Raw genomic sequence first — 24804 nt, forward strand, 5'->3', positions numbered from 1 at the left:
GGAGTACCAGAAGCTCAAAAGAAGATTCAATAACAGAATAAGCTGTTTGGCTGTGTTTCATGGGCACAACCCACAAATGCATTTTCTTTATGAATTGTAATGGACTTGTTCTTATCACAGCTGGTCATGGCTCAGATCCCTACATTTGTTGGTTTTGTATTAGAAATAGAAATACAACCATCAGTCACAAAACTGGAGGCACTAAAAAATGAAATAAATGTACTATTAAACACGGACTGTCTTTTACTAGGGCACCTGTCAAAGGGCAAAGGTAAACAATTCTTTATGTGAATGTGTTGGAAGCAGGGATTTACCTGCAGTGAATCTCAGAACTGGGCCATGGGCCAATGGAAAAAGCTGGTTTGGTCACCTGGTCGTGGTTTTTTCCTCTTCACTGAGAACTATACATTGCTGACTAGGAGAGGATATGCTAGAACAGCGCCTATAAGAAAAAATCAACCCATAAAGTTCTCGTGTCACGATATTCATGCTCGATGTTGAACTACCTGCAGCCCACATGCACCCCATCGAGGCAGGAGAATGCCCGATGGTAACAGAATATGACTAAGTGCAAAGTATTAACTTGACCTTCAAAATCCCCAGATCGCAGTTCAGTCTAGTCTGCAGGAAGAATGAGTCTGATCCACGAGGGCCCTGCCTATAAAATATCAGGATTTACAGGATCTGTAACACAGGGGACTCTCAGAAGTCTGGTGGAGTCGGGTCTCACTGGGTCAGAGCTGTTTCAGCAGCCGGAGGAGCCACACAATTTTAGACGAGTAATTTACAACTTTACAACAGTTTTATTCCAGAAGATGGCAACAGTGTTAAATCAATGGTTAAAATTGACTTATCCAAACATTTGTTTCCAAAAGGAGTCATTTGGATCCATTTCTTCAATTAAAACAATGACAGTTAAACCCAAAGAGGTTATTCAAATTGGAAGATGTAGCAAATAACAAACCCTTAATTTTACTTAACATCTCTTTACGTTTTGTGTACTGCCTGTCTCATTCATTAATGTGTTGGTGAAACTGGTGATGAAGGTGTGTTTATTTGTTTTTAATGATAGTAATTACTATCATTGGGAAAACTTTCCATTTCTTATTTTCTCAAAAACCTTTGAATTCAACACTTTATCTCACAACACCAAATACAACAGGAACTAAAATTCTACAATAAGGAAACTTGAAGTATGAAGTGAAGCACTCTGGAACATCGCTGCTGGGTGAAACAGAACAAACACAGGTGATAAGGCATGTGGAGTACATGACCGTACGATGAAACATTGAGATCCACCCTGCTGACGGTGAGGACGTCACTGCTGTCATCAGTTGTCCTCACAGCCGGGACGCTTCCTGTAGTTTTTAGTCATCATGTTCCTGAAGGAGCTGAACTGGTACCTGGACTCTTCTACCTTCTTTTCTTTTTGCACCTCTTTCTTTTCCTCTCCTTGACCCATAGCTCCACTCGTGTCCTTCTCTTCATCTTTTTGTCCTTTCTCAGTTTTGTCTAGATGTTCTTCTGTTTTCCTTCCTTCTGCCTCTTCGTCCTCCTCCTCCTCCAGTAGGTGACTGAGATGCATCCCTGTCTCCTTTGCACTCACAAGAGAAAGCTGATCATTAGGTTGTTCCTTCGGCAGTTGCTTGGGTCTGAAGATCATCTTGTGCTGGAGGTCACAGGGGGAACTGCCTCTTGCCTCTTGCCCCAGGCTGGACAGGAACTGATAAGCCACCCTGCTATTTTCCTGATCACTGCTCTCATTCACATCCTCCAGACTGTAATGTGTCCAGCGCTCAGGATGCACTAGGTAGTCTGGGACTAATCTCTTCTTTGGTGGTGTGGGACAGATGGATGACGGATGGCTTGTGTTTTGACTGTGAAGTGAGGATTCGTCTGCAACAGTGTTCTGATTTAGAGAGGAGAAAGTCTGCCTGCCAATACTGTCTAGGCAGTCAAAGATACTGTGGCTGCGGTCAGAGAAGGCTGAGGTCCCTCCACTCAGACTGAATGAACTCTGAGATATGGGAATAGTTGCTGGTGCACACACATCATCATCATCATCATCACTGTGGTCTAGGTCTGGGTCAAATGGAGCTCTGCTGGGTTGTTGTTCAGGCTCAGATTCATCACTGGCTGACAGCTGGTCTCCATCGTCACTGTTTATCATATCACCGTGCTGTCTGACACGCTTCTGATCACACATCTTGACACCAACACTCTGACGAGAACCTGATGAGGGAGAAAGGAACAGAGCTGTGCTATAAATAACCATCATAAGGCCAACATGGTTCAACTGTTGTTCCTGGAAGAACATTGCAAAATCAAAAAAACATTTCATGCTATTGTTTTGTAATTACATTGAAACTTGTTCTCTTGACACTGCAGGGACTCCTGTTACAATGACAATAAGGATATACAGATTCTGGACGAGAAGTCAAAACTGGATGCCAATACTTTGTGTTTTCCACAAACTCTCCAGGTTTTCAAACTGTTTCAATGTCTCTGAGCTTCTGTACTGGAATACATCATTACAACGGTGGTAAAAAACCTACGATTGTACACTTGTGCCTGAAATCCAGCTGTGGCAGCCACAGCGCACTACAAAAGAGGGGGTGAGAGGTGCACGACCGACTGAAGCACGTGACACAGGATGTGATGTCAAATTCAGCATGCAACACCCTCGACATGGCGATAATTATTAATAACAATATTTAAGTCGTGCCACTAATACTGTAAAGTGAGCGTAGGCCAAAATAATACACTGACCTTTATACTTAAGTGAGCACTCAAAGCGCTTTCTGCTGCAAGCCTCATTCAACCAATAACACACATTTCATGCAAGTGCTTCTGTTTACATTATATAGGCTTGCTTCATACTGCCATCATTAGCATCATTCCCAGCTCTATCTGTCACTGAACAGAGACACCACCCGTCGATTAGTTTAAAAACAGGAATGTCTCAAAGAACTGGATGACCTGTAACTTTCTGCTTCTAAGTTCAGATCAAACTGAGATTATTGTCCTCGGCCCTAAACATCTTGGAAATATCAAACCAGATTCTCCCTCTGGAGGGCATTTCCTTGGCCTGCAGTAATCACGGAGTCATGTTTGACCAGGACATGTCCTTCTCGCCTTCAATACTCAAGTTAAACATTGCAATCAGTGGCTGACAAAGTGACTGCTATACATCCTTCACTTATTCGGGTAAAGAGTGGCACTAACATAAAAAATCTTTTTAAAGAGAGATGCGGCCAAGAGGACAACAGAAACTGTAACGAATATACCGGAATAGCTCTGATTTACTTTATATAACCTTTTTGCGAACCCTGTTCTCCACAGCCTATCTAACAATAGAAGTAAATGTACTGTACGTTGGAAACACAAAGAAACATCGAAAATTACTTTCTGGCACAACGCTGTTCGGATCTCCCGGGTTACTGATTCTGCGCAGTCCCGGCTCCTCTCCGGCCAGCTAGCACGCTAATGCTAAGTGCTGTTGCGCTGCAGAGCAGCGGTAAGAGAACTGCCGGGGATCATTCTCAAAGAACATTTCACCCTGTCAGTGGTTTACCTGACTGCTGGCGCTAACACCGACCCGGTAGTTCACAACGACGCGTAAACATTGACTTCCTCTACGCTTGCGTCTCAGAAGCTGCTGCCCCCAGCGGCCACAAACTGTGGCTGCAAAAGGATCACAGCGCGTTTCGCCCAGGAAGGATCCTAACAAATACTATGCACCGTTTTATGTTTGGAAGGAGAGCGCGGTGGCTCCCTTTTTCACACGGAGAAAGCTTATGATATATCGTGGAATGTTTTTAATAAAATTAAAGGAGATAGGAATTAATAGTTCAATGTTTTGTTTTGTTTTACATGATCGGTGAATACAAGTAAGAACAGCACAAAGTGTTTCAGGGATTTGTTTTGTTTTTTGAGAATGGTTTCTCCCAGGAAAGTATAGAGAGTCCACATTCTTATCTATCATTATTACTGATAAGTTTGAACATTTGGAGAATGGATTGGGCTTTTCTGATGATGGCATAATCTGGAAGAGGGGTAAAATGTAACGTTTGCTTTTAAAAAGATAAAAGAAGAATTTAATAAGATAGAGGGTTGGTCCTTTGAATCTGGATAAAACAAAAGCACATGTTTTAACAAGGAAAAACGTTTCTGGAAATCTAAACCTGCAAATTTACACTCATGACTTGAAAAGGTTAAAACAATTTACGTTTTTGGGAATATGGTTGTATGGAAAATTTACCTGGAAAGTACATATTCCAAAAATGATTTATAAATGTAAAAGAGTTTTAAATGTTATGAGGTGTCTGGTTGGGAGAGAGTAGTTTAATAAGGTCAGTATTTGATTATGGCAGTATAGCATTTGGTTCAGCACAAGTTTCATTACTCAAAAAACTATAAAATATTCAGTATCAAGCATTAAGATTATTTATAGGTGCCATAAGAACAACTCCAACACCAAGAAAAACCACTTCAGCTGAGAATATGTTCTACATACTGGTTTAATGTAAATACCCATAATGAGGATCATCCATGTCAAGAGATTTTAAAACTGCGTTGGGGAAAGGAAAAAGGATGCAATCAAGTCATTTTGGCTGCACAGTAGACAAGATTACAAATGTACCACTGTCCAGTTGACTGTCTGTCCTTTGCCAATAATTTCAATAAATTTATACTCGTTTTGATACTGCAGATTTTAAAGAAAGGACAATGGACTGTGATGGCTGATGTAGCCCAGAGCACTACAATTCATCTGTCTGAGGAAATGGTTGGCAAATGTTTGTCTATGATTAAGCCATATAAAGCATTTTGAAAGCTTGTTAAGCACAGTTGAAGGGGAACTTAGGATCTTGACCAAACTGTTACGGTTTTTATTAAATACTTGTATAGTTCCTAGAATATGGAAGACTAGTGTAATTAAGAAATAATTAAGCCACTTCTCAACAGGCCAGGTTCCAAAGCCCTTAGTGAGTTTCGTCCAGTGGCCCTGACCCCTGTGCTTAATGTATGGAGCAAGTGGTTAATAAATAGCTCACCTCTTCAATAGTGGATCAGTGGGAAAAGTCACAAAGGGCACAGGAGGTGCAATGTTGTTGATTTGACTTCAGCCTTCAATGCAATGAGGAAATACATTTTACTTCAGCAAGTATTTAACGTGTGCATGTATGTGTGTGTGTGTGTGGGGGGGGGGATAATAACCTCATTTGTTGATTTATCTTTGCAAAAGATAAGAGCTTGTCCCAAATACACAGGCCTGATAATAGTTCTTTAACTTTCTGTTCTGTCTGTGGAAGTGTGTCTGTGACAAGTTCAATTTTATGGTTAATGCTGAAATGCTCACTCAATTAGCAAGAAAGCTAATCAGACATTGTTTCTTATTAGAATGTTACAATGCTTTCGAGTTAGCCACAACATTTTATGTCAGCTTAATTGAAAACATTCTTGCGTTCAATGTTTCAGTCTGGAATGGGAACCTGATTGTACCCATCAAGAACAAACTGAATAGGACTGTCAGAACCACTGGAAACATTACTGGTCGACAACAAGCTTCGTTGGATAAGCTGTATCACCAGGCTGCTTTGAGGGTTTATTGTTCCTGACTGTGAGGACCCTCTTTGTTTTGACTTCGATGCCCTCGGGATGACATTACAGGACGCCAGCAAAAAGGTGCATGAGGAATCATTTGTGACAAGCGCAATCGGTATACTGAATAATGAGACGCTGTAATGTGTTTTTATTGTTGTTGTTCTAAATGTGAATGCGGGTTCATATGAAGTGATTTGATTGATTTGTTTATGGCTTGACAATTTTCCATTGATGCAGATAATAACGTTATTCTATTCCATTCTATTCTATCTCAAATCAGTCAAACAGTTCTTCAATCACCAATACATCAATGTCTATTACCTGGAATTGATACTGATATTATTCAGTCTGACAAACGAAAAAACAAAGAGAACATCTCAGATCCATGTACAGTACAAGCATATTTAGATAATGGCTATTATGGGTATCTTCAAGTTTAGATGGATTCATCAAAAGAATCCATATAAAGAAGCCTGCAATCCATGTTGCAGGAAAATGAACTTTTGTTTTCAAGAAGAGGCAGTATAACATTATTGTTCTTTACGAAATATGAGAGAACTGTTACATAATTTACAAAACAACAAATTGCAGCTGGACATAAAGACGTTTTGGACAAAGTTTCTAGTTCAGAATGTTCTTTTTTGTTGAGGTACTTAAGTTAATAGAGAGAATATAGTTTATAATTTTATTATTATATATATTATAAATACATGTCTTGATGTATACTCAATCATGCAGGAAAGGAAATCCCAAAGGGTTGATTCTGTGTATCTGGATGGAGCATTTTCAGTGGGAAAAACGTTTCATCACTCACTTCTTCAGTCTCAGCTGACTGCAGGTTTCCCTATAACCGTATAAACAGCACATTTGCACAATGACTGAAACCACCACTGGCAAACAATAGGGTGTGAGGTCAGTCCTAGATATATATGTAGAAAGTTAGTATACCATTCACACTTCATTCCAGTTGGTGGAGGTACTGCACCAAAACGTTTCTTGCTAACCGCCAATAAGAAGCCGAAGAAGTCCGCTCCAGTGTATATTAAAAACGCAGTGTTCAGTTCTTTTTTAATCAATTTAATCAAGGGACTCTGACACAGATAGTTGAGCATTGCTGAATTACTCTGAATTTATTTTTTAAAAATGTGGCATTCGCAGAATCAGTTATAGATGTCATTCCCTCTTCACTCTTAAAAAATGGACAAATGATCAACCCAACCCCCGCTCACTGTCTGGACCCTATAATGACATCAGTGTCCTCTTCATTAAAACAAATAATTGCAACATACAGTCTGTATCACCATATTTTCCAAAAAAGAGGACACGTGACCCAGTCATGAAGAACTTTAATGATACTGTTTGCTTAATGAAATGTTTAACATATTTAAATGATGCCTTAGTTTAAATATGTTAATTTAAATATGAAATTACAAAATGGAATTAAATAATGGTACAGAAATAAGGCCTCGTCTGTATTAGAAAAATACGACGGTACGAGGGAATTTTTTTTGCAGTTCGTCTGAAAAGCTGCAGTTGTGCTTTGGCATTTTTTAAACACCAATAGGCTGATGCACGCAGTCTGTCCCGTCTGTGAGCGCAGAACAACCACAAAGCAGCTGCGCAGGGATGAAGTCACACATATGAGTCCTCTGTGGGAAAATCCGGACATTTTCATTAGTCTCGAAAATCCCCCCGGTTTTGTGCTGTTTCACCATTACACTGACATTTGTGGCAAGTGGAATAATACCACATAAACACTGTTACATAAGGAAGATGTGTGTTTTGGCTGATCCAGAGACAACAAATTCTAGAAAAAATACAACAACAACTACAATCTACAGAAACGTTCAGAATATACTCAAAACACTGTTCGTTTTCTACAAAGTACAAAAAAGACAGAGAACTAACATGTATGAGGGAACGGAGTGTGAGGGCGATATTGTAACCATGAGCTCCTCGCTCTGTTCACGAGTTTTCATTAGTTCTTGGTTTGACTGTATACGTATTAATGTCTGTTAATAAAATTAAGTGTTATTGAAGTAATAATAATAATAATAATAATTTAAAAATAATAATAATTATAATAATTATAATAATAATTAAAGCTGCAAGCAGCGTTATGAGGGCCCTCGCACCCTGGCACATCGAGCTACGCCCAACACCTACAACCAGCACGTCCGATCTGATGTCACATTGATGGAATTCATGCATTTAACCACCAGCTAACAATTCATCTTATTCAACCATGATTATAGTCGTCCCACTAGGTGGCGCTCTAACCATTACTGACAAATGGCATAACAAACATTTCCGAGCTCGAGTCTCATCACGCCTGCGACCTTTGGGAGAGATTGAACATTGTGTTTTTGAGTGACAGCAGATTACTGCTTTTTGGCGAGTGATTGAAACTCCACGTGCCGCCATGACCACCCCGTTTCCCTGAATGTAAAAAGCTTCGCAATTTAACATCACAAAGGTCTTTAGATTCCACGCACTGGAGATCGCATCAATCTGACGAAATCCCTTGGAGGAGTTCGTCAAAGTACGGTGCTTGAAAAGAGGGGAAAATGTCGCCAAAATTACACATTAATTTTAAAATGGCTGACTTCCTGTTGGATTTGGGATATTGCTCCAAGAGACTTTTTTGTACATCTTGATATCTCCTATAAGCCTCCTATAAGATTTCATTGAGTTATACTAATTTGTTTCTTCATGGCGAGACATGAAAGTTCGCCATGCTGCTGGGGTCACACCCTTTCGTGAAAAGTCACAGTTTTCACTGTAACCCAAGACCAACTCCTTAAGGCTTTCCTGGAGAAATTTGAGGCTGCAGATGTCACCCATCACAATACTGTACCCCAAAGTGTAAAACATGACATTTCCTGTTCCCACTAGGTGGCGCTGTCCTTGATGTCAAATATGGCAGTGTGCTCTTTGGTCCAGATCGGACAATGTATGACAGAATGAGAGGCAATACGATTTTCATGGCGAGTCATCGAAATTCGCCGCGGCGCCACGGCCTCACTGTATCGCGAAAACTCAAAAGCTCCGCAATTTAACATGGCCCAGGTGTGTAGTTGGCACTGACCAAAGATGAAGCTTATACCAAATCCCAAGGAGGAGTTCGCAAAAGTTCGAGGCATGGAAATGGCAAAATTAGAGCCAAAATGTCACCTTCACGTCTAAATGGCGGACTTCCTGTTGGGTTTGTGTCAATGGGCCCAAAGACTTTTTTGTTCGTCTTGGCATGGTACACATGTGTGCCAGATTTCATACATGTAGCTCAAACGATGTGGTCGTAGGGCTGCACTTAACAAGGCATAGGTGGCGCTCTAGAGCCATTTCCCAGTGCTCATATATAAAACCATTAAAATACAAAATTTTTCACCAGACCTGGCATGTGTGCAAAATTTCATGAGTTTTTGAGCATGTTTAGGCCCTCAAAAAGGCCCTTGTTTTGCCTGAATAATAATAAGAAGAAGAAACGGAGCAGATACAATAGGGCCTTCGCACTCTCGGTGCTCGGGCCATAATAATAATAATATTATAATTATAAGAATCATCAGGGCGGACGCTACTCCACACGTCTGCACTCGGGGGCGGACCATCCCGCAGCTGCCCTGTTGTGATTGGTTGAGACACTCCAAACCGGGATATTTTGAAAACAGGGTGGCTGCTGCTAGTTTTGTGACTGTTTTCCGAAGAGACGTTCGTGGCTTTCAGCCTAAACGTGTAGAAGAAAAGATTTTACAAGTTCTCCATGGAGCAGGATTCGCGGGATGCTGCGTGTCCGGGGAACGACGCGTCAGACGTGGTCGTGGTTAATCTGGACTTTGGTAACGGAGACACGGACAACGGCCCGGCCGATAAAGGCTCCGGCGGGGCGGATATAAGTCGAGGTGAGGTCAGCAGCAGTGATCGTCCGCGTTGTAATCTTTTAAAACAGGAACCAGCTTCTAGGTTTCCTGCCGTGCATTTGACTGCTCTAGTACTGCTTAACTGACCCATGTGTGCTAATGACAGCGCATATGTGTTTGTAGCAGGCCTGTCACGTTAACACTGTTAGCTTTCATGTTTCGCTCACGCGACGCGTCTACGCAGACGGTTCTGCAGCAGTGATGCAGATAAACGTACACACATCGTGCTGTAGGCTGAACCTTCAACACTACTGTGGCACTTGAGCTATGCTTACATTTTGAATGGCTCTTTCAGCCCTCTGTGCAAATGTACCACATGCTAGTATACGCTCCAGCTGTTAGGTGACTGGTGGTAACGGTCAAACAGATGTGTGGTAGACTTGCTTTTCAGGAGTCCCTCCCAACAAACCAGGAAATAAACGCTGAATATTTCATTTTTGACATTTATGAGGTTAATTTAAACACAGTCCGTCAGTCTTATTGCTTTTGACCAGTAAAATAGTCCATGTGAACGAAGATTTTCCTCCATGGTGTTTCCGTCTTTAACAGCCTTATTTAAAAACGAGGAGGAGAAGAAAGATGAAGATGGCAGTGATGACGACAGTGGAACATACTACTATAACACTGAAGCGTCGGGGACTGGGCTGCAGAGACGTGAGCCACCTTCAGGAGGAAGTTCAAGTCTTCCTGACACGTTCCAGACCAGCCACCTGTTGTTCTACGAGAGGTTCAAGGCCTACCAGGACTACATGCTCGGTAACCAACGTCTGCTAATATTAATAATCATAACTCTGAGAAATTAGACTGCTGATCTCAGTCCTTGTGTGTGTAGGAGACTGTAAGCCTTCAGAGGTGAAGGACTTCACAGCAGACTACCTGGAGAAGACGGTGGAGCCATGTGACTGGTTGGCTCTTTGGTCTACTGATATCTTTGATGTTCTGGTGGAGGTAACGTAATGCTTTCATTAACCTGTGATCACACAGTCTAGTCATAACGACGTTGTAAGGACTGCTTCCCATCCCTCTCTGATGACACGTGTGAAAGCGGAGTCTGCAGGGTGATGGCTGTAGCTATGTACTCCACTCTGCATCATGTTTAGCTGGGTGCAGCAGTTTGCAATATTAGTTTGTTCAAAAGTGCAAACAAAAACCATCTCAGCTTTGTCAGCTTTATCAAACACCGATTGCATCTTTAACTTGTGACAGGAATGATGTTTGTGGCTCACACTGACTTGATGTCATTCATGACAGAATGTAGGCCAGCGAGTCCTTTACAGCAATTTAAATGCCTACAAACGATGCTGGCTGCCGTTCAGCTGTAGTGGCTCTAGGCTGTCAGTGCGCTGTTTACCTCAGCTGTCAAAATGTCTGTTGTCCACATCATTTACTCTGGAGGGAAGTGTAAGTGTGGAAGGAGTCGAGATGCGTGGATCAGTCATTGAAGCTCACTTTTGGCTCATGACAGAGATGTTGAGGATATTCTGAACTTTTCTGTCACTAAGTCTTGCCTGTTTTTAGAGCAGGGCGATATGGCCAAAAATATTTATCACGATATATATTTGAAAATTTGCGATAACGATATAACTGACGATATAATTGATGCGAGACAAAATACAACTCCACAACATTACTAGCGCAAAAAGACAACCTTCCATTTATTTTCACTTAAACAAGAAGCTGGTTTTTATGTACATTAAAGCTTTATAAAAATGTAACAGTGCAAATGCAAATTCCTTGCTTAAAGTTTAACCAAAAGGCATTTCCAGTAGAAATGGGCTGACATATCCTGAGCATAACCATGTATAATATCCACTGAAGTTAAAAAGAGGTGCTTTGCAACATTAAACTGCAGTGTGCAGTACGTATTTTTCGGACCATAAGGTTCACGGGATTATAAGGCACATTAAGCGAAACAAAGCAGTCAGATAAATCAAACTTTATTAAACTCATTCTTCTTGCTTCCTCCACTTCTGTACCATTGATTCATTAATGTTGAATTCTCTGGCAGCTGCTCTGTTCCCATGTTGTTGCAGTATATTAATGACTAACCTTGTATTGTGGATGGATTATCTCAGTTGTTCTCCTGACTGACGTTTGGTCCGTTTACAGCATCCTGCCATGCGATTGCATTTGTCTCTAACTATCAGGAACCTTAACGTTAACTTTTATAAGTGGAAAAGTGTTAGTGTTCATCCTCCAGCTTCACTGTTTATGTTATGCTAACATAGCTGTGTCGCTAGCGATCAGGTAGCACATCATTATATACCAGCTAGCCCAACTTCAGTAACCCTACAAACGTCACTGCTGTTTAGTTTCCTGTCTTCATTTATGTTGGACGTGATAGCAGAGCTGGACGTTTGAATTTTTTCAGAAATCTCAGTCAGAACATGCTATATCATGCTTAGGTAACTAGCGAAACTAGCGAGCTAACTTCCGCTAGCTTCCTGCTAACTTCTAACTCCGTTAAATGTAATAAATTTTGTTTTCATGGATGCCTGGAAGTTAAACTTCATAGTTACACCTGGTAAAGCAGCAATGCTGATCGTTTTATTAAAGATGAAAGAATTGAGACAGTTTTTAACTCTCAGTGATGCTGCAGTGTTCGTTTGACCTGAATCATACGGAGTTTAGGACCCAGATTACTCCCAGATTTAAGAGCATCTTAGTCCGACAAATACGACAATAACGACGGCTGCTTGCATGTTCTGCAAAAAAATGTGCTTTGTCGTGTATCTGACGGACAAACACCAAACCAGTTCCACATCACTGAAGTTGCACCATTTTTACAAACCAATTCTGGTTCATCTGTTTCACTCAACAATCGGCCATGTGCGTATGAAAACAAAGGCACTGCGCATGCGCGTTTTACTCATATTCTATCGCGATATTTCATTTTCCTATCGTTGCCTAACATTATACCGGTATTACCGTGAACGGTATAATATGGCCCAGCCCTACCTGTTTTATTTTTGTGCAGTCTCTGTTAGGAGTAGGGCTGCCACAAACGATTATTTTGATAGTCGACTAGTCACCGATTATTTTTGCGATTAGTCGACTAATCAGATCATCATCCATTGAACGTAAAACGTACAGCTTATTGCACCAGCAGCATCTGCTCTTATATAACTATCATTAGCTTACAGCTTTAAGTGTTTACGGTATGTGCTAACTAAAAATAAAGACAAGATGATAGTTTATTAAATTTGAATGACGTTTGCAGATTGTTTCGATGGAGTTTAATAAACTCAGCCGTCTGCTCCTTGCTATCTAAAATATAACAGGACACCGGAGTAAATTCTCGAGCATCTCAGACTTCTGATAATCAGCTGTCTGCTTGATGTTTATTCAGCTGTGTAAAAACTATAACTTTAATCTCAGCCAAACCGATTTACTCAGGAACAAATAAAATACTGAAGAAAAAAAAAGCCAAACAATAACATTTTAAGTTATCTAAGTAACTTATATATCATGTTTAACCTGAGTAGCGAAAGACGGCGGTGGGTTTGAAAACGATTTGCCGGGAGTCCGGTGTTCTCACGGGCTCTAGTGAGCCTTGAACCCCGGCTAGCTATCGAGCTAGTGGGTAACAGACGTCTCCGAAAACGTCGAAGCGCTTTTGAAAATATGTTAAACGTTTATTTTGTGACCCAGAAAGAATAATAAGAGTAACATTAAAACTAACTAGCTGCTGCTATTGTTGGAAACTGAGCTGGGCTGCACTATGAATTCTGGGACACAGTCTTCTTCTTTGGGGTTTAACGGCAGCTGGCATCCTTGTACATGCAGTGCTGCCATCTTCTGTTTCAGTCCGTTATTACACTCTTAAATCCTACTACTTATTCCTGCGTGTTTTGGGATCTTACAAAGCTTCAAACGACGCGTCGACTATTAAATTAGTCATCGACGATTTTGATAGTCGACGTAATCGTGACTAGTCGACTAATCGTGGCAGCCCTAGTTAGGAGAAACTTTGCTTAAAGTGGATCCAACGTTGCCAGACTCTGACATTTAGTGAAAAAACTTTTATACTGTTTAAGAATGTGATCTACGTGTTTATCAGAGGGAAAGTGTGATTTGTAGGGCACTAGAGCCTGACATGCTGGCATGATGTTAGCTTATGACCAGCTGGTCTTTATCTGGCTTGTAGTCAGCTGTCCTGAGACAGAAGGGCCAGATGTGTAATCTGCTGTGACAATTTCAGGAATAAACAAGCATGTTCATACATTGTCTAAGGAGCTTGTAAAGAAAAGCGTCTGGACTTCTTTAAGTTGCTTGAAGACGTTTCACCTCTCATCCGAGAAGCTTCTTTAGTTCTAAGGTCAAATGGTGGAGAGTCCCAGATTTAAACCCAGTGGGAGTTTCCCCCCACAGAGGGACAAAGGACCCCCTGATGATCCTCTAATCACATGAGCCAAGGTGTGAAAACAGGTGTGGGTCACAACCAGCCAGGGTTTCAGGTGAGCTCATTGTGAAACCTGGCCCCACCCTATCATATGATTTCCTGAGGTGAGATGGCCCTCACACCCACTCAGGGTGGGTCCTTTGTCCCTTTTTGGGGGGAAACTCCCACAGGGTTTAAATCTGGAACTCCCCACCATTTGACCTTAGAACTGAAGAAGCTTCTCGGATGAGAGGTGAAACGTCTTCAAGCAACTTAAAGAAGTCCAGATGCTTTTCTTTCCAAGCTCCTTAGACTACGATGACCTGGATGACTGAGAACCTTCACAGACACATGTTTATGCATGTTTTCTGTGTTGGAGCCCTGACTTCAGTTCAGGAGACAAGGCATGAGGTGAGGAGGAGGAGGGGCAGAAGACAGAGGCCAGTGGTGAAGTCATGTAGGTTGAGAGTTAGGCATTTGTCATCTTTAAATTAAAAATGATGTATATGGCGTAGTACGTATCTGGCTAGTCTCCAGTGACATACAGACGTCCAACCTGACCGCTGTATTCAAGGTGACGGGCCAACATAGCACCATCCACATTGCTCCTATGAACTCTTAATCATAAATGTTTTTAAGAACACATCAATTTGTTAGGAAATGTTATTGCACACTAATCAATGTATATTTATGAGTGCAGCAATCTTTTTTTACTAAAAACATTACTTTCTCTACCTTTTTAAAATTTCTTTAGTTTTTCTTAAAGTGCTCAGATTTCCATGGAAACACCACCCACAGTGCTATAGTGTTATTTACACTATGTCACAACTATAGTGCACTGTAACGCTGTTGATGCCATCAGTGACTGTAGCTCACTGGAAAAGGACCAAAGAAACTAGAGCCTGAGGGGGCTGCACAGTGTCTGCTGCCTTTACAGAATGTGAAAATGCACATAATCAAAGGTGCAACAAACAAACGTGCGTGCTAATGTAGAGCTTGGAGGACGTTGGTTTGTAATCCTTGGGTTGTGGCTGTTGGTGGTTTCAGGTGCGAGATGTGGAAGTGAAGGACCTGAAGGCACGTGTGAGGCTGGTGCTGCCTCTGCAGTGTGATACCAGAGGCTGTGAGCTCCATGAAGAGGCCATGACGTCTCTTCTGGAGGCCACTCAGCACAAAGTGCCCCTGCAGGAGCTGCAGGTGGTCTACGAGGAGTCTGGGGACATTGATCAGACTGCCCTTGCCCTTGAGCATGTAAGGTAGGACTTGGAGGCCACAGGGAGATTACATGTTGTTGTTTTGCCCTGACGTATATGTGACATCCTTTCCTTTCATCTGCAGGTTTTTCTATAAGCACATCTGGAGGGAGTGGGATGAGGAAGAGGAGGATGATGACTTTGACTACTTTGTCCGCTGTGTGGAACCCCGGATACGACTGTGAGCACGCTAGGATGATCCTATATTAAGAAGTGTTGGTTTGTGCCCGTAGCCCTGACTAAAACATGTCTTATCGTAGCTACTACGACATGTTGGAGGACAGAGTCCCAGCAGGCCTGGTGGCAGAGTACCAGTCCTTACTGGAGAAGTGTTCCAAGTGCTTCCAGCAGTTCTCCGCGTTGCGCAGTGGCCTCAGTGCCGACTCGGACTCGGAGCTCGACAACGTGTCCATGGTAGAGGGCCTGAAGCTCTGTGACCAGCTGGAGACCTTCAAACGCAAGCTGCGCATCATTGAGAACCCCCTGCTGAGGTAGTGTGCATCAGGGCTGGGCATCGTCACTGATTTCTAGAATCGATTCGATCCACGATTCGATGCAGTTCGATTTGAATCTGGGAAATTTTGCCTCAGAAATATTATAATTCAGATCAGTACATTTACATATTTTTGTATCTATAAAAAGGAAGCTGATACTCGCAAGACTTTATCAAAGGTGTGAGCGTCACAGCAGAGGCCTTTGTGTCAAAGTAGCTGAAGATAAAACACAGAAACACATGAAGGAGATTTTCCTGTTCTGGATTTTATAAAAATATTCTGCAGTACATCAAAAACGAAAGAAAACCATTAATCAACATATGAACGTTACCTCTGACGTTACAGCGGTTTTATTAGAGACACGGCTGAGCGTTTTGCATTTTGTATAATTTTAAATAGTTTACATTTGTTCAGTATTGAACGGCAGAAATGAGGTTTTCTTTTCAGAAGTAAGTAAAAGGAAAAAAACAGCGTCCGACAGCCTGTAAACAACCATAGACCTGTGCGTAACAAGCAAGCGAATAATGCAGAAAACAGATTTTTAGACAGAGAGAGAGAGAGAGAGAGAGAGAGAGAGAGCTGTGCATGAAGTGTGATTTTATCCTGGTGGAAGCAAAACAGCAAAAGTCAGAGTGAGTTCATGATGATGTTTATGTGAAGCGCAGTTTGGATCTTCTTTTGCTGCTGGTTCAGTCAATATTGTTTGGAGAGAGATAAACTAACAGCTTCAGAATCAGCGCAAAAAGGACGTAAACACAAAGCGCGGAGCCGCCGAAACATCAGAATCAGCGAGCTGTCGGCTTTCAGCCCCGACCGTGAGAAAGGCAACATCTCACTGATTCTGATCCGTCGGCAGGTCGGCGCTTTGTGTTTACGTCTCTGTGCAGAATCCGTGTTCCTGCTCTCATTTACTGTTTTAGCTGTTTGGTGGTTGTTGAAATTTTGAGGTTTAACCTGAGATTCTGGCATTTTGGGCAAAATACATTTATATAAAAAATCGATTCAGGATTTTAATGAAACGATTTCACGTTATCCAAGCCAGGATCGATTTTAATCGATTATTAAAACCCACTCCTACTGTGCATGTCCTTCATTGTTCCTTCTCACGCCCAGTTTTCTACACCCCTCCTCTCATGTAGATACGTGCTGGCCTATAAAGGAAATACGAGGCAGCAGTGTGTGCAGAGCAGAGGACGTCGAGCATCAGGCGCAAAGGTGGTTCATGTGGTTACAGCGTCCTGCAGCACCGTCCAGCTGCAGTCCCTGCTTAGTGCCAGACTCATTCCTCTATGCTCATCTGAAGACACTGAAATTCAGGTCAGTTCCACAGAAGCATAGCTGCGTGTCCAAAGATCACGTCAGCGAATCGGCTAATCGAGACGCATACATTTGGAGTTTGGACTGGATTGTTTCTTCTTCTTTTCTACTCTACCTGAACTCTCAAAGCGCTTTTTACAACATGCCTCACACCCACAGGCGCTTCTTTCTATCCTTTTTTTCCTTGTTTTTAACGTTCACACTCCGATTGATGCATCAGAGAACAACTTGGGGTTAGTACCTTGCTTAAAGGTATTTGGCATGCAGACTGGAGCAGACGGGGATTGAACCACCAACCTTCCAGTTAGCAGATGACATGCTCAAACCCCTGAGCTACAGCCACCCAAACCTTCACCTTAACCCCTCGCACTGACAGCATTCATGCTCTATTACACACCAAATTTTAATGTTGTTGTCTTGTAACCATAGTGAGGCGACTGTAAGCTGCTAATGGTGACTGTCTGTCTAAAGCCTGTGTCATGTACGTAGTTCCACAGAGAGCCGGTATCAGCTGTGGATTCGTGCTGTCAGGGCGACTTGGTGATTGTTCTCCCAGGAATGTACAGTGTCAGCAGCTCCATCTTCATACCAGACTCCATCACCATAGAAGGTAGGACACCCACGCCATGCTTGCGTAGAAGTGATGCTAATACATGGAAACCAAAGATGTCAAGCTGATGCTGAATTAATTCAGATGTTTTATGCATGATCTTCCGTTCCTCTTGAAGAGCCCTGTTTGTGTGTCCATCAAATTAAGAAATGCATGCAAGCTCGCCATGGTTGAAATGAAGGGGCCACTATGTTTTAAGCAAACGTTGGTTATAAGTTATAACCTGGGAGCTTCACAGTGCACTTCATAGTTGTATGTACAGGTAGACTGATCTGTGATGGTCACGTGCAGCTACACTTCAGGACCCCTCGAACATTGACACCATCAGCAGAGCTCCTCAGCTGCAGCTGAGCCCAAACGTTTGCAGGTTGATATATATATAAAAAAAAAAGACAGCACATACACTGGTGCTGTGATATCATATCACCTGTGATAGCACTCGTACATTAATACAAACATTATTATTGCTATAGCAACACCATATGTCCACATTCAGGGAGACGAGATGGACATGTCACTGTGAAACACAATCAGCTATGAAGCTGCTGACGTGGAGCCGGGTGTAAATGCCTGCACCTGCTGACACGTTTGAGGCTAGATCGCACACATTTCCATCTGTCACATTTTCTTCATCCTGAATGCGACGGTCTGTTTGCTAACTCAGCTGAGATCTCCTGTGATCATGGTTACAGTTACATGCAGCCACCATTTAATGGAAAGTGTGTGAAATGCAGAGCCCCTTTGTGTGGTTTCAGGGGCTTCTTTAACTGTGTGTGTGTGCGTGTGTGCGTGTGTGTGTGTCAGGCTTTGGGTTTCCTGATGAAGTGGTGATTGAGAAGAAAAGCAAAGGTGACTCATTTGTGGAGTCTACAGGCGGTGATGTCAGACTCTCCAACATCAAGTTCATCCAGCATGATGCCATTGAAGGCATTCTGTGTGAGTATTACGCGCTCTGAGCTGCCATCACACTAACGCATTGCGTCATATTCAAACAGGCAGGGACGCTGTGGAGCTAACCTTTACTCTTTAAAAACCCAGCTGCAAACACTAAGACAAGTGCAGACGTAGGCTGATTATTTCATTTTGGGTGTTGTAGCTTTCCTGAACAAAGTGTCAGATCAGAAGAACAGTATTCTGTATAACTTTCAAACGCACACCTTAAACAGATAATTGTGAGGAAATGATATCTCGCTAATTTAGAAGATCATCATTTAGCCCGGAAAGCCAGTTTGCTGCGTTATAAAAAAAGCTCTCCTTAAAGCTAGAACATCTTACTGATTTTCATCACCAATTGAAGAAAATATAAGCAGCCCTAGGTTTCTCTCTAGCACTGTAGCCAGGCTGACAAAAAGTCTGTACCACAGGCCTTCAGGCTGGCAGTAGTTAAACCGTTACTTCACTCAAGCCATCACCTGACCCGGCGGTCTTAGCTAATTATAGGCCAATCTCCAACCTTCCTTTATATCAAACATCCTTGAAAGAGTAGTTGTCAAACAGCTAACAGATCATCTGCAGAGGAATGGTTTATTTGAAGAGTTTCAGTCAGGTTTCAGAGCTCATCACAGCACAGAAACAGCTTTAGTGAAGGTTACAAATTATCTTCTTATGGCCTCTGACAGTGGACTCATCTCTGTGCTTGTCCTGCTAGACCTCAGTGCAGCGTTCCATACTGCTGTGTGTGTGTATGTGTATATATACGTATATGTGTGTGTATATACACACACACACACACACACACACACACATACACACACACACACACACACACACACACATACACACACACACACACATATACACACACACATATACACACACACATACACACACACACACGTATTTATGTGTGTGTGTGTGTGTGTGTGTGTATATTAGGGGTGGGGGAAAAAATCGATACTGTGTAGTATCGTGATATTTTGTTTGCTAATAATGTATCGATACAGGGACAGCAGAAATCGATATTTTGTTACAAAAAAGGTTTTTGTGCTCTGACTTCAGAGCATGTTGATCCTTTTTCTGAGCAAGAATCCTGACATTCCTTCACTGTCCAAATGTGTTTAACTTTTTTTTGGCAGCAATAAACATGACAGTTTACTTATTTTAATTTAAGACATGTTTTATTTTAATTAAGTTTAAAACTTTTTTATTTAATGTAAAATTATATTTTGTTTTAATTTACTTTCAAATTCTTCAGTTGCTGAAGGGGCTGCATAGTTTTCATAAATTGCATAGTTCAGAATAGCTATAATTGTACCAGATGGTTGCATTCAGTTAAGTTGGACTAGACTGTAATACAAACCGTTCAGTTTGTCAACAATAAAACTGAAATGAGAGAAAGACTGAGTGTGAGACTTTGATATTAGATAAAATGAATATTGATAAAGTTTACCTTTATGTACAGAATCTGAATATCGCAAAATATTTTTAAAAATTGCAATAATATCGTATCGTGCGTTAAGTATTGTGATAATATCGTATCGTGGGATGTATGGTGATTCCCACCTCTAGTGTATATGTGTATATATATATATATGTGTGTATATATATATACACACACACACACGTGTGTGTGTATATATGTATAAAAGCTGCTACTGGTAATCAGAAGTATAAGAATATTTTGTAGATATTTATGTATATTTTTGAATTGTGGTGTAGGACGAAGAAGAAAATAATCCTATAAAAGTAACAACTTAAAACAAAAACTATCATTACTGTTTAATGTTCCTTTTAGCTTGTTAATTTTCACAAATACTGTAAAGGTGTTTAAAAATAAGCAACTTTTGATGTCTTCAGTTTAGTGAGGAAAAATCCAGTCTGTCTTCGGCTTGAACAAGTGTGTTGAAATCTGTCTGAATGTCTAAGGTGGCTATTCAAAGTACAGCTAAGAGGTGATCATCAGTGATAGAGGATCTGTATCTGGGCTTGTTGAACTTCATCACTGAGGATGTGTGTTCACATACATAGGTAGATCCTAAGTGGAGTAGAATCCTCTGGGCTTGTGTGGAAAGTCTTTGAGTGGAGAGTGAAACTCGAGCAGTGGGACTGACCGAAACTGCTCTGCCAGTAGTGTGTCAGACTAGGGAGAAGAAACTGTGTGCATTTCACTCTTGGCTGTGTTGAAGTCTTGAAATTGCCTTGAAAACTCACCATGCAATGCTTCCAACATGGATGAGTACCTTTGGAGGTGATCAGCTGATGGTGTGGCTTCCTTCAGTGTTGGCACGTGAGTGAGAATATTGTCCCACAGCTGCAACTTTCTCTAAAGCCCTCACTGCACTGTACGTTGCACGCACAAAAAGGCCCTTGCTTTGCAGTTTTCCCACGCCGAGCCACCTGACAGCTGTGTGGTAGCTTACGTTTTCCTCCAAAAGTGCAACAAACTGTCTGTGATTCAGTGCTCTGCTCTGATGAAGTCCAACATTTTTAGCTGTCAGACTTGGTCAACCATCTGTTCTCACACCTATCGCTTTGTCCCATTTCACGCCCAGCTTCTCCAAGCATGCATTTAACTTTGTGAAGAAATCACTCCCTGTCCCTTTCATTGACTGCATGGCTGCCAGCTCCTCCGTGATTTTGAAGTCTGCAGTGATCCCACGTAAAAAGACGAGTAGCTGGGCAGTGTCACGTACACCGCAGCTCTCATCCGGAGCCTGGGAAAAGTAGTCAAAGTCAAACATGACCGACATTTTTAGGGGGCCAGGGGTAGCTGGCATCACCTGACGCTGTGCAGACAGAAGCAGATAATACGTTGAGGGTTTTCAAAATAAAAGCAACACAGTTGTATTGCATGCACAGCATAAACACTTGTTAATTTGTGCTTACAACACACCGTATGTGGCCCGTGTAAAATGCCCAGGTCTGTTTTAGGTCGTGTGGTCAGTTGGACTGGAGGGACAACAGCAGAAAACACTCAGAGGTTGTGTTTATCTTAGGTGCATGGTGTTGTGTTGAGGTGTGTAGTAATGATGCCTTTCTTCTTGTTCCGGTTTGACTGCCAGGTGTGCGTCAGGGGACTCTGAATATGGAGAACTGTGTGCTACAGTGTGACACCACTGGAGTCATCGTGAGAACATCTGCCCGTCTCACCATGAACATGTGCGACCTGTATGGCTCCAAGGTGAGACCTGAACTCCACCCATCACATGGTTTTCTGGAAACAAAAAATATGGCCATTTCCTCCATGCTGTGAAGTAGGGCTGCCACGATTAGTCGACTATCAAAATCGTCGACGACTGATTTAATAGTCGACGCGTCGTTTGAAGCTTTGTAAGATCCCAAAAGACGCAGGAATAAGTAGTAGGATTTAAGAGTGTAATAACGGGCTGAAACAGAAGATGGCAGCACTGCATGTACAAGGATGCCAGCTGCCGTCAAACCCCGAAGAAGAAGAAGCTGTGTCCCAGAATTCATAGCGCGGCCCAGCTCAGTTTCCAACAATGGCGGCAGCTAGTTAGTTTTAATATTACTCTTATTATTCTTTCTGGGTCACAAAATAAACGTTTAACATATTTTCAGGCGAGAATGTAGCTGTGTAAACCTCAAATATCTGCTCAGTTTATCAAGACACCACATATTTTCAAAAGCGCTCCGACGTTTTCGGAGACGTCTGTTACCCACTAGCTCGATAGCTAGCCGGGGTTCAAGGGTCACTAGAGCCGTGAGAACACCGGACTCCCGGCAAATCGTTTTCAAACCCACCGCCGTCTTTCACTACTCAGGTTAAATATATATAAGTCACTTAGATAACTTAAAAATGTTATTGTTTGGCTTTTTTCAGTATTTTATTTGTTCCTGAGTAAATCGGTTTGGCTGAGATTAAAGTTATAGTTTTTACACAGCTGAATAAACATCGAGCAGACAGCTGATTATCAGAAGTGTGAGATGCTCGAGAATTTACTCCGGTGTCCTGTTATATTTTAGATAGCAAGGAGTTTATTAAACTTCACCGAAACAATCTGCAAATTTCATTAAAATTTAATAAACTATCATCTTGCCTTTATTTTTAGTTAGCACCTTAAACACTTAAAGCTGTAAGCTAATGATAGTTATATAAGAGCAGATGCCGCTGGTGCAATAAACTGTACGTTTTACGTCCAGTGGATGATGATCTGATTAGTCGACTAATCGCAAAAATAATCGGTGACTAGTCGACTATCAAAATAATCGTTTGTGGCAGCCCTAGTGTGAAGTATGTGTTACACTGGAAATTATGCTGACCTGCCAGCTAATGACCTGACACAAGATCAGTAAAGCTTTGTGTAAAACAAAACAACCCTATGTCCCAGTGTTCTTGTTGTGTGTGTGTGTGTGTGTGACGGTTCTCTGATCAGCTGACTGGTTACGCTGCTCCTTGTCTGTGTGCAGGGGGCAGGTGTGGAGATTTACCCCGGCAGCGTTTGCAGTCTTGTTGGTAACGGCATCCATCATTGTAAGGATGGGATCCTCATCAAGGTGAGATGAGATTCATCTTGCCAATATTCATATTTCTGCCAACTCCATCGTCCTGACTTTGTAAAGCTGTTATCACTGATGCTGTATTGTTAGTAGGCCTTTTACCTCCATTGTGGACACAGTAGTGCTTGTGCTTTGAGTGGCAGTGATGCAGTGGTTAGCACTGCTGCATTGCAACAAACAGGCTGCAGGTGTGATGCCCAGCGTATGCGTGTGCGTGTAGGACTTTGCTGATCAGATGGATGCAATGCCTTCCATCACCATGGAGAACAATGTGATCCACAACAATGAAGGCTATGGGGTGATTCTGGTGAAACCCAACAGTGGGGAAGAGCCCAGCATCCCTGTGAGCAGAAGTGAAGGTGGGTAAGGTGGTAATGTGAGGCAGCTTTGATAGCCCAGTGCACAATCGATAATCAGCTGCCCTTTTCCTCGCAGAGCACCCTGATGCACACACACAAGAGGCAAAGCAGGGAGGATCTTTAGACCATCATTTGATCTCCACCTCATTTTCAACACCACCTGTCAACACCACGTCCACCAGCAGCCCCTCGCTACCTCTTTTGGCTGGGTCTGCTAAGAACAGCTCAGACGGTGATACGGCTGCGTCTACAGGCAGGAAGTGGCAGTTTAGCCGTCAGCTAACCAGGAACGTGGAGATGTCCAGCCAAGCTGTTGAGGATCTGAAAGACCACCAAATCTTTGTGTCCTTTCAAGGAAACCAGTTCAAGCGCAACGGCATGGGCGATTTTGGCACCTTCTGCTACTAACACTGTGACCTAACATTGCCACGCACCCCTCGGCATTTCTGCCCAGTGTGTATGATGACACTAATCTTTTTGCCATGAAATAAATGTTGCAGGAATGTGTTGTTCTGATTCACATGTGTGGAGCTGTCCACAGGCAGGTCTAAATATCAGCTCTGATGTTGTTGAAGTCCAGTGGCTGTGGATGAACCCTTCCTGTGGAATTTGCACAAATTCTTTTATCTGTTTTATTCCTCTGAGCTGCTGCTTTTAAAAAAGAATTTAAATCCACGTTTTGTTTTATTCTGAGGTGGTGGCTTGCAGAGTGCTGAGGTTCACACAGATGCTTTTTAGAACGATGAGTTCAGATTTTCAGACGTGTATGATAAAGTTAATAGTTTAGAAAAGTTTTGTTTGCCATGTTCTGAAAACAGAATAAAAATTAACTCTACAGTTTAATATTTAGAAAGAACCAAGTGTGGTTGATGATGCATTTTGTGAAATGGATGAATAAAATACATTTTAAAGTCATATTTCCACCCTCTTCTGTCTGGATGTGCACCTCACCTGGGACAAGGAACACAACATGTCAGACGGGTCTTTGCTAGCAAACTTGTGTGGCCGTCCTTGACCAGTTCTGTGCAATTCCATTATGAAGAACAAAACCTAACGTACAACTCCTTTTTAAATGCCATGGTTTATGTAGTTAGGTCCATATATATGTTTAGACACGGGGGTTAACCTCTTTACTGAAACACTCCAAATATAGTTATATAATTATAGTTATATAACAGACATAATGTTTTGAGTCTCAGCTTTCAGTGTTTTCTTTCAGTGTGTGTTCTGTCATCAATGTCATAAGAGCTGGAGCTGATTTGAGGTGTGGTGCTTTCATGTGACAAATTTTGCTGTGAACAGGCAACAAGAGGTCAAAGTAGATCTCCATGCAGGTGAAACAAGCCATCTGTTATGTTGCGGGTCAGATTGACCCAGAACAGAAGTGATGTCACATGTCATCTGCATCACTA

General features: G+C 42.0%; 2 protein-coding genes across 4 annotated transcripts; one reads left to right on the top strand and one right to left on the bottom strand.

Annotated features, from left to right (window-relative positions):
- Window positions 1–783: 783 nt before the first annotated feature.
- tssc4 (tumor suppressing subtransferable candidate 4) lies at window positions 784–3682 on the bottom strand. Of its 3 annotated transcripts, none has more exons than XM_084923765.1 (2): window positions 3575–3682; window positions 784–2232 (listed from the first exon to the last, which is right to left on the bottom strand). In XM_084923765.1, exon 2 carries the CDS (start codon window positions 2204–2206, stop codon window positions 1331–1333), a length of 876 nt encoding a protein of 291 aa, XP_084779891.1. In that variant the 5' UTR covers window positions 2207–2232; window positions 3575–3682; the 3' UTR covers window positions 784–1330. The 3 variants fall into 3 exon arrangements, with proteins under 3 accessions (XP_084779891.1, XP_084779885.1, XP_084779901.1); XM_084923759.1 differs by having other exon boundaries at window positions 3406–3618; XM_084923775.1 differs by lacking the exon at window positions 3575–3682 and adding an exon at window positions 2361–3358.
- A 5522-nt stretch (window positions 3683–9204) lies between these two features.
- Window positions 9205–24307, top strand: shcbp1 (SHC SH2-domain binding protein 1). The gene is made up of 13 exons (XM_084923789.1): window positions 9205–9503; window positions 10071–10277; window positions 10354–10469; window positions 14950–15158; window positions 15241–15336; window positions 15416–15646; window positions 16789–16966; window positions 17456–17576; window positions 18381–18512; window positions 21578–21696; window positions 22944–23030; window positions 23254–23392; window positions 23469–24307. The coding sequence occupies exons 1-13, from the start codon at window positions 9365–9367 to the stop codon at window positions 23798–23800; spliced, it is 2106 nt and encodes a 701-aa protein (XP_084779915.1). The 5' UTR covers window positions 9205–9364; the 3' UTR covers window positions 23801–24307.
- The last annotated feature ends 497 nt before the right edge of the window (window positions 24308–24804 follow it).

Source organism: Perissodus microlepis, chromosome 1 (genome assembly GCF_051167445.1).
Source record: "Perissodus microlepis isolate ML-2025 ecotype Zambia chromosome 1, ASM5116744v1, whole genome shotgun sequence".
NCBI classification, from domain to species: domain Eukaryota; kingdom Metazoa; phylum Chordata; class Actinopteri; order Cichliformes; family Cichlidae; genus Perissodus; species Perissodus microlepis.

Excerpts from the sequence above, each read along its gene's own strand:
- tssc4 (XM_084923765.1), bottom strand. The coding sequence starts at position 2,206 with ATGTGTGATCAGAAGCGTGTCAGACAGCACGGTGATATGATAAACAGT.
- shcbp1 (XM_084923789.1), top strand. The coding sequence starts at position 9,365 with ATGGAGCAGGATTCGCGGGATGCTGCGTGTCCGGGGAACGACGCGTCA. Across the intron at positions 10,470-14,949 it reads TCTTTGATGTTCTGGTGGAG|GTGCGAGATGTGGAAGTGAA; the intron begins GTAACGTAATGC and ends TGGTGGTTTCAG. Across the intron at positions 16,967-17,455 it reads CTGAAGACACTGAAATTCAG|TTCCACAGAGAGCCGGTATC; the intron begins GTCAGTTCCACA and ends TCATGTACGTAG.